The sequence below is a fragment of the Physcomitrium patens genome, chromosome 26, assembly GCF_059467195.1.
Source record: "Physcomitrium patens ecotype Gransden chromosome 26, ASM5946719v1, whole genome shotgun sequence".
NCBI classification, from domain to species: domain Eukaryota; kingdom Viridiplantae; phylum Streptophyta; class Bryopsida; order Funariales; family Funariaceae; genus Physcomitrium; species Physcomitrium patens.
The window spans coordinates 9,054,217-9,063,504 of NC_143435.1; the positions used below are offsets into that span (position 1 = coordinate 9,054,217).

A 9,288-nucleotide genomic window follows, 5' to 3' on the forward strand; every position below is an offset into this window, starting at 1 on the left:
ATTTGGTATATTCTTTTTGTCTTTTTATTTTTTTTCTTCTCTTTTAATTTCCCTCTCTATTCATCTTCTCCTGCATGCTGTCTCTCTTGTCAAACCAATCCCTAACCTTGATAGATGGATGCTGGCACGGAGATCATCACACTCTGATGTTCAAAGACAAAAAAGAAAATAATAGAAAAAAATAAAATAAAAAAAAAAAAAGAAGAAAAGAAAAAAGGAGATGCACACAATTCTCAAAATGATACAGCCGCATGCAACTTCAAGCGTGTTCTGTTCGTCAACACTGGGTGCTCGTCTAGATCCATCGGCACTCTCGCGTCGAAAGATGCAGTACGTCGAGTCCGTTGCGTCCACATTCAATGCACAAGTTACATATCTTGATAACGGATTCATTATAGAAAAACATCGCTAAGAAGTCGCTTGCATTGCATTGAGATTAGGGTGGTACTGTAAATTAGCAATGCGTAACACGATGGAACTCCGATTCAGCAGGGTTGTCCAGAAACGGTGGCACCGTAACGCTGAAAGTGATCTAAAATTGGTTGAATTGGCCAGCAACGCAATAACCACGCACAGCAGGTCAATAATTGTTCGCGATGCCCGCTTGTTCGTTGCACTTACACTGTCCTGCGCATCGGTCGAGATGGACGAGGTAAATTTAGAACTCACCTGATTACATTATGGATGCGACGTCGAGGCCGACGTCGACAGCCCAAATCACGCGCTTGGCCAAAATTCAACAAATGCATACCTCAACACATGGTACATGCCCAGCGTATTAAAAGTAAACATCTGGATATAAATTTAACGGCGTTACCGTGTGCACATTTCCACGGCGAGTGAATTCCGGTGCCACCGTTCTTGTCCTTCGAATAGACCTTAACGGATTCATCGTGATGTAATCACAACAAACAAGCTGGATTGAAAAGTTGGTACTGTTATAAGATTGACTGATTACAACCACAGCTGGAAGTAAACATGTAGTAGTATGAGTAGGATAAATTTTAAGCACACGGGAGTTAATCCAGTGAGTTTCTGTAAACTTTCATTGAGAGTTTACAGGTTCTCGCGCCAAATGAATTATGTGCTTGTTTACTGAGTGCCCAAGTCGGTCGATTCGAGGTTGAACATCATACAAAGCTTGTCCCCATCTTGAATAGACAGCTACGGTGAGGTTGCTGTGCTGTTCCTGTGCTGTTCCGATAAAGGGATGGGAGGGCAGCGGATCTGCGTTGTGGACAACTGACGCTCCTGACCATGTCAGTGGAGGCACACAACTTCCATGCAGCTGAAGAAAATCTTTGGAAAACGGAAAAGAGCAATTTTCTGCTCATGTGACGCTCATCTAAAGATGGACATGCACCAGCTCTTTCCAGTCTGGTGCCTGCCCCACATTCTGAACTATGGCTTGAAGGAGGTTTGAGGGCGGTGTTTACCACAGTTGTGAATTTAAGATCCCTGAATTCACAGATTTCAGTGCGACAATGCGGGATACGAGTAACTCTAGGCTAATAACAGTCATTGGGACCAGGACGACTGATCATGCATGATCCCGAACAAACATCACTTTCTCTCAACTGAGCAACACAGAGGAATTGGACCTAGTCATGGTAGGAGACAGTCTATGGAACGTAAGGCCGTGTTGCAGTTCTAGCCGAGAATTGATTTAAACAGTATTAGTGTTTTCAACAGATCGTATGTAGTGGTGGTTCAAACACTCGCTGTACAAGACTACGAAATGCCTTGCCGGGTGTGCACGAAATATAATCAGTCGAACTCTATCTAGGTACAGAAAATGGTGGTCGCACCCACCAATCGGGCGCATCACTTACTGATCACTTCGCCATAGAAACAGGGCATGGCTTGCAAGAAGGTCAGGATCATCTGGCGATACATCGAGGGCCTGGTTATACAGTCTGTCGGCTGCATCAGGATCTCTCATCGCTTCCCACGTGAAGCCTGCAAACTCAGAAAGCAGCTGTGCATTGCACGGTGCCTCTTGAAGCGCCGCCTCGAAGGCCTCCTTCAATTCGTTGGTGATGTCCACGGTAAAGAAATCAGAAAGGAGGTGAGGTGGGATCGTGCTGAATTCGTGGGTGGCAGGTCTGGATTTAGGTGCTGACCATCTCACGTTTTCATCAAGCTGCAAGGAATCCTCGTAAATTGGCCGGCATCCTCGACTAGTGCATTCGACTCTACCGCTTGCAGCGTCGGCCTCGAAAAACCCCTGAAATGTCGTGGCATTTGATCGTTGACTTGAACGCCTCGCAGCTCCCAAAACATGTCGCTCCGAAACCTCAAATTCCCTAACGTCATGCAGACTGCTGCGGCAGGCTAAATCGGATCTCTTGCCCTTCTTGGTCGCATCCTTGGGAATGACGCTTCGAGGCGGCCGCTCCGATGAAAGCGAGCATATCAAACTGAGTGACCTCCTTGACAATGGCGCCTGCATCACTGGACGACAAGGCTTAGAAAATGCATCCAAATCAGGAAGATCACCTCGGCACCATCTTCGTCTTGCACCCTGTCCCATGAATCCCCAGGATATCATCCTAGCGGCGGCAATCATTGTCGTCATGGTTGGAAGTGCTAAAACGATCCCGAAAATCGCTTACGTGAACAATCGCTAACTGCGAACACCACTACAACCTAATGTATAATTTCACGTGACTTACGTGAAAATATCACGTAGATCAACGAGATCGGAAGTGAGAGATTCAAGTGCCTGGGCTGCTTCGTAGCGCAACCTCCAAGGTAACTGAAAAGCTAACTGCTAAGAACCGTAACACCAAAACCGCTGAAGTCACCTGAGTGGAATGATTTAGAACAACATTGAAATTGTCTTCCTCAACAGATGCTGCTACTCTAACACTACCTGGCTAGTGTGAATGAGTTTTATCACCAGTAACCGGAATGCCCACGAAATCAGGAGCGATAACGCAACGGAGGCAAAGATCCGTGATGTGTAACGCTAAGGTCACAATTTAAAGGTTAGAACCACTACGTTTCTCACTTCCAATTCAGAAACCAATGCTCCACCCGTAAGCGTGAAACAATTCTGAAGCCATACCACACACGATTGCTAATACGGGCAGTGACACAGATCTGGAAAACTAATATCTCACAACGAAAAACCAGCCAGGATGTTGGTAGATGAAAACCCTACAACACCGATCCAGCGCCAAAGGGCACCAATTCCCAACTCCAACAAGGCTTCATCCAAGTACCCAAGACACAACTAAGGGTCACAGATCGGACACCACCAGCGGCATGGCGTTCCTGCAGAATGATGCAAGAGTTCCAGCCGGGGGTTGCACTATAACTCAAGGCAGGGCCTACGGGTTAGAACTGACTCCGACTGCTAGAGGTAGAAGACTGAAGATGCTCTTTATAGTTCCGACGGCGGAGCCCGGAGGTTGGTAACGAGATTAGATCAGATTAGTCCAGAAGAGGGGAATATTTTGATTCAGGGAATAGTGCATTCACGGCTGCTATTCATGGGCACATGTGTGCTAGGCCGTGTGTGTGCACGGTTGGCCCCCTCCCCACTTCCCATATGATGGGAATTAATGCCATGGCTTTCGGAGTTTTCGCCTCGATGAGATTCTCGGCGAAATGATATCAATCCCTGTTGTAGATCCAACCAGTCCTGAGTCGTCGTTCATGAGCTGAACGAACTCTGTTTCAAGCCTACTCCATAGTCCTCTGTTTCTGACAAGATCAATTATCCTTTCGTTCCGACTGCAATTATGTATATTCTACATAATCGCACAAGATCAAATTTTGGACTTGGCAGATTCTCTACCTTCTATGTAGAAAATTGGTTTGTGTGCAGAGACCCACATCGATTTATATGTCAAGCCTTGAACGTAAACAAGAGTCAGATTGAGCTGTGTCTAATCTGATCAATTAGAAAACCTCGATTCGAAAACCATGATTTTTGAATACACGGCGTGTGAAAACCAGTTTCTAAAAAAATTTGAGTTAATGTGAGAATGAATTTCTAGAAACTGCTGAAGTGTGTCACCTTAAGCCTCCTTTAATCGAGGGTTACATGTTAAGTACAGGGCGTCTTGGAGAAGTTGTTTGTATTCTTTGAAGTTGAGGTTCGTGGTAGAATTAGGTGAATCGTTATCCAACACCGCAGAATCCATCAGGGCTCTTAGAACTGTTTAATCATGCACGTTTCTTGTGTGTTAGCATGTCGAAAGTAGCATCGATTGATCCGAAATTCGACCGGTTCTATGAGCCGCTAGTTGGTTGTGAATTAACGCCAAGGAAGAAATCTAAGAGACATCACATCACATCTAATCTGAGAGACCGTGAGAGGCTTCAAGTGTCTTCGTGAGCAGAAAATACCGGAGAAAAAACCAGAAGGAGCAGCTGCACTCCTAGTCTCGTTGGGGTTTCGGCTGGCCGAGAAACGGCCTCACAGGAAAATTAAAGTTAATAAATCTGCAAAAGGATTGGCTCATGCGTGAAGAAGATGTGTTTCATGATAGGTTTTGTTACTTGCATTGATCTTGCCCAGTACCCTTCGATCTCCAAGACTAAGTTGCCTTCAATTCTATTGACCGACTTCTTGCCAACAATTTACAATAATGGGTCCCTTAGATCTGCATAGAATCTGTTGACAACTCGTCGCCATTTACTCGCACCTTGATCTAGGTGGAAACCGTCTATGTCTTCAAAAAAGAAAAACACCTTTTTCCGCAATAACTTACTATCCAAAAGGTTTCAGGCAAAAAACTATCCAACATGTTTGAGCGAACCCTCACCAGCACAAAGGCACAGCGGAAGCTCTGAGCACTAAAACGCTAAGTAGTTGAAACTCAGATAGCTCTCTGGGCTTAAATTACAATACCACAGATTCAAAGCACTAATCGTGAAGAACAATCTTAACACAACTTGGTGTGCATCGTCCAAATCGACCAAGCAGCCGCGACAGAGAGACAGAAAAGATCAAAATCTGGCAGTAATTTGATGTCAAGCGGTAATAGAACACAGGATCCAGCAAGCAGAAAAATAAGAGCTATATTTAACGAAGAGAGACAACTGAATATCACGAAAACTATTGTTCGTTTCCAACCAGTCAAATGAAGTCATGGGCAAAATGTTCAACTTGTGATGTCAATGAGACTAAGACAAGAGGTGAATTGCAAATTCACGACACAGAAACCTGAGCATACCAAGCAATCGAACAGAACCAATGGAGCCACTATATCGGGCTTCATTCCATAATAAGATATATCCATGTCTAAATGATAGCCCAAGTAATTTCATGAACTTTTCACACGGGAAAATACTGGCTCGTTGAACTGATTGTCAGTCACTCAGATGCTCAATAGAAGCTCAATGTTATGCTGACACTAACAATGTACACTTTGAACTAGGTGGACAGCGCCACAGTTAGTTCGATCTCCAAAGAGCCAGCTAAAGTGATTGCTGTAGACCAATGAAAACTAGAGGTAACAGAAGATTATTAGTCGGGAACCAATTCGTAAAACGCAGCGTGCAATCACAAACCGCAAGCTGCCTTCACAGCTCAAAACCAGAGGATCATTGTTGAGAAAGACACCCAAGATTGAGCGCCTCTGCATTTAACTAGAGGCTTTATTATCCTCGTCCTGTAAAGTCATTTCAAGAGCTGGTTTTGGCAACCCCAGCAGCGATTCCTTTATTAGCTCATTCTCGGCTTGCTCTGCAGCCATACGACCTGCTTCATAATACATGTGGTTGAACAATGCTCGTGCAGCCCTGCAGAATATCAAGATATATTCAATATGATGTTTCATAACTAGGTCCACCAACCGATCCAAAGTACATGTATGCAGCAAAGATGGTGCAAAGATTTTGAATGACAAGTGAACTTACGCTTGTTTCTGCTCTTCGATTTTCTCAGGATCGGTCTCGTGCATATTTCTTCTGAATTGTTCCCGCACAAGGGATTTCAATACCTCTCTGTTTCCGTGCTGCTCACACACACTTGAGGTAAGCACAAGGTGATAGGGGCTACAAAAGGCAAATAACGCAGCAACAAGTATTCCCGAATTTCGAGATAAAATGAGGCCTTGAATCGGAAGAAAAATGTTACAAACCACCACATTAGAGATACAGTTAGAAACAAAGATAAATATCACCACTCCTCGGTTAAACGTAGACTCTACAGGAAAGTCGACGATGGCGCCCAAAAATTACATCATTCACCATCACCGGGTTGGTACACCAGGCAAGCTAACCCTACCCTACTGATCATAAACCCAGCACCAAACGGATGAGGCAAAGGCAACTGCAAAGTCCAGAAAATAAATCCCACCTGAGCTCCTATGTAATCTGCCCGTCGCAAGCATTCCCGAAACAACTGCAAAATTTTTTAAAAGTAAACCCCCTCTATAACTCATACGATCAAATCCACATCATTATGAGACAGAAAACGCAGATTCAGATTTTCCTCGACACACCATAAACCCTAATTTTTCAAGTCTTAGATTGAAGAGAAATCCTAACCAAGCGGGCGAAAAACGTACGCAGCGGGCACTTTCAACAATGTGAGCAGGGATTCCATGCTGCATTATGACGAAGCTCGTAGCCCGAGGGGCAGCGGAAGGATTGAGGGACAATGTTTGCGCTGTCACTGGCGATGCAATAGATTCTGGCGAGCTCACGCGAACAGATCGCAACGCCCGCGAACTGTCTTCCTGTTAAACCGACTTTGGAAGTGGACGAATGCGGCAAGTTTACACGAGTCGCGTAGACAGAAATCCATACCCGTTCTGACCTCTGGCGGACCTCAAACGGGTATTAGATACAGGGTGTTGTTTGCAGGGTATTGAGTTCGTGGTATTCATCGCCGGTTATAAGCCAAGCCGAATCCCCACACCCCTGTGCAGTTCCACCTCCTCAAGAAACAAACTGGTCAATTGCATGTATTTTTCAATGTGGATAATTTCTTTTTCTTTTCTTTATTTTTTCTTTTTCTCTTTTTTTTTTTTTTTTTTTTTTCTTTTTCTTTTTTGACACAGCCTGAGTAAACCTTGTGGCAGGTTCTCTAAGGCATGGTTGTAATGTTGCAGCTGGGATTCGAAGTGCCAAATATTTTTTTACTATTTTTGTGTAATTGCAGATAACATATCATTCTTTGGTAGTTTGGGATCATTGCAAACTAATATTAAAATGTATTGAACTTTATAACATTGTGAATCTATGATGAGTTGGATGTGGAGGCAGAGTTAAATCCTGGCACAGGAGAATATCAATAACTTTGGATATATTTTGTAAGTATGGATATTCACATTATCAAGATGATTTTAAATCCAAAACTTTATATACTAGGATTTATTTATAATTTTTTTTAGTATTTTAGGTTTTTTATTATTTTTTTAGAATGTATATTTTAGTATTTTACAATTCCTTTGTTATGCATATAGGGTTTTATTTTCAAATTTTATTTGGGGTTTTCTTATTGTTTCTTAAAGTTTTATTTTTTTCGTATTTCTTTAAGATTTATATATGATTTCTTTCTAATTTCTTTAAAAAAATCTTTATGGTTTTTGTATGATTTTTAAAATAATTCTTTAAAATAATTTAAGAATTGATTAAGGTTTGATTAGGATTGCTAAAATTTAAATAGAATTTATTTAGAACTCTATTAGAGTGGTTAGGACCTTTGTTGTTGCTATTTCTAATTTACCTTCTACAATCAAGTGTTTTGTGCATTCTCAAGCAAGACAACATATTATACAATAACAGTTGATTCATATGGGAGCTCCACAAGTTCAAAACTAGCTTTATAAGCATTCAATTCTTAAGAAAACCCTAAATCCAAATTACACATGAAGACTACTACTTGCATTGAAGCATTTTTTGTAAATATTTTTTTTTATTTTTATATGTATAAATTTAGTTTTTAATATTGATAGAAAATCCTCCATTTATGAGCTTCTTTTTGGTTACAATGAATGGTTTTGTTTATATTTTTTTCTACAAGGAAATTTGCATCCTTTGATTCAAAATATAAAAGAAGCATGCAAACTTGATAAACAAATTGTCATTGCTTGATATTTCTACTTTTCTTTTAGATTCTATATTTGATTTCCAATTTCTCCATATTATTGCAAACTACATTTTTTTATGTGTGTATGTGGAAGGAGAGGCAAGTAGAAACTTTCTAGATTTTTTAGGAGATACTAATAAACTATGGTCTTTTTTCTTTTCTTTTTTTAAATGTTGGTTATGCTTACTAATATATTTTTATTATTAATAAAAGAATGTGTTCTACATTCTCACGTTTTTGTTTTTTGTCTTGTGGAAAAATTTCAGAATTTCTTTTTAGTATCTTAATAAAATCTTAATCATGGTTTAATATATCTTAACATTTCAATCAATATATATATATATATATATATATATATAGACTACTACTATTTTCTTTCAACCACTTTATTAATTTCTTGATAATAAAGAAGATTTTATAAAATAACTTATAGATAGAAACAAGAAAAAAATATGGTGTTTATAACATGACATTGTTATTTTGTAGTAGTTATATCCACTAGTTATAAAAATAAAAATAAAACTAAAATAAAAAACTACCTTACATATGTACTGTAAGAATAGTAGTAGTTGGTTGTAATATGGATTTCTTGATAGATGCTTCATATGATTCATTTTTCTTACGAAGTTTAAAAAATGAATATCAAGTTTATCCTTAGCAAGTAAATCTAGTGGAAAGAAAATACTTATAAATGGGGATTAAAAATAATAATTTTATTTATTGCAATTATATCAATGGTTTTAAGTAGGATATTTTTTTTTATAAATAATATTTTAATTTATAAAAATAATAAAAATCAAAAATTTATTATTTATATTATGAACCATAATTTTTTAAAATAAGTTTTGAAAATAAAAATAATCATTTTGTTCACAAGGTTGTTTATTGTCTTAACATTATTATGGTCACTAAATTCGAAGGCAATAATAATTTTTTATTGTCTATAGCATGGTAGAAGTCAATAAACAAAATTTCATCTATAAAATAATTAAAATATAAGTTATATATATATATATATATATATATATATATTTTATAAAAAATTATATTTAAAAAAAAATTATAAATAACCTATCAATCTTTATTAGTATTCTTTTAGTATATGTTCAATAAAAATCTACAAACAAAAAAACTTCCAAAATAATATTTACGTGTTAAATTATTAAGAAGTTGAATAATATAAAATTTATTTAATAAGACAAGTTCAATAATACAAAAAAAATAAAAATAAGAAG

The 9,288-nt window shown here is 39.0% G+C and overlaps 2 protein-coding genes across 2 annotated transcripts; both read right to left on the reverse strand.

Annotated features, from left to right (window-relative positions):
• Window positions 1-1,431: 1,431 nt before the first annotated feature.
• Window positions 1,432-3,382, reverse strand: LOC112277745 (uncharacterized). The gene has a single exon (XM_024510434.3). It carries the CDS (start codon window positions 2,576-2,578, stop codon window positions 1,829-1,831), a length of 750 nt encoding a protein of 249 aa, XP_024366202.1. The 5' UTR covers window positions 2,579-3,382; the 3' UTR covers window positions 1,432-1,828.
• Window positions 3,383-5,198: 1,816 nt separating this feature from the next.
• LOC112277769 (uncharacterized) lies at window positions 5,199-6,848 on the reverse strand. Its single transcript, XM_024510470.3, has 5 exons — window positions 6,810-6,848; window positions 6,528-6,698; window positions 6,317-6,361; window positions 5,875-5,972; window positions 5,199-5,757 (listed from the first exon to the last, which is right to left on the reverse strand). The coding sequence occupies exons 1-5, from the start codon at window positions 6,846-6,848 to the stop codon at window positions 5,601-5,603; spliced, it is 510 nt and encodes a 169-aa protein (XP_024366238.2). The 3' UTR covers window positions 5,199-5,600.
• Window positions 6,849-9,288: the final 2,440 nt, after the last annotated feature.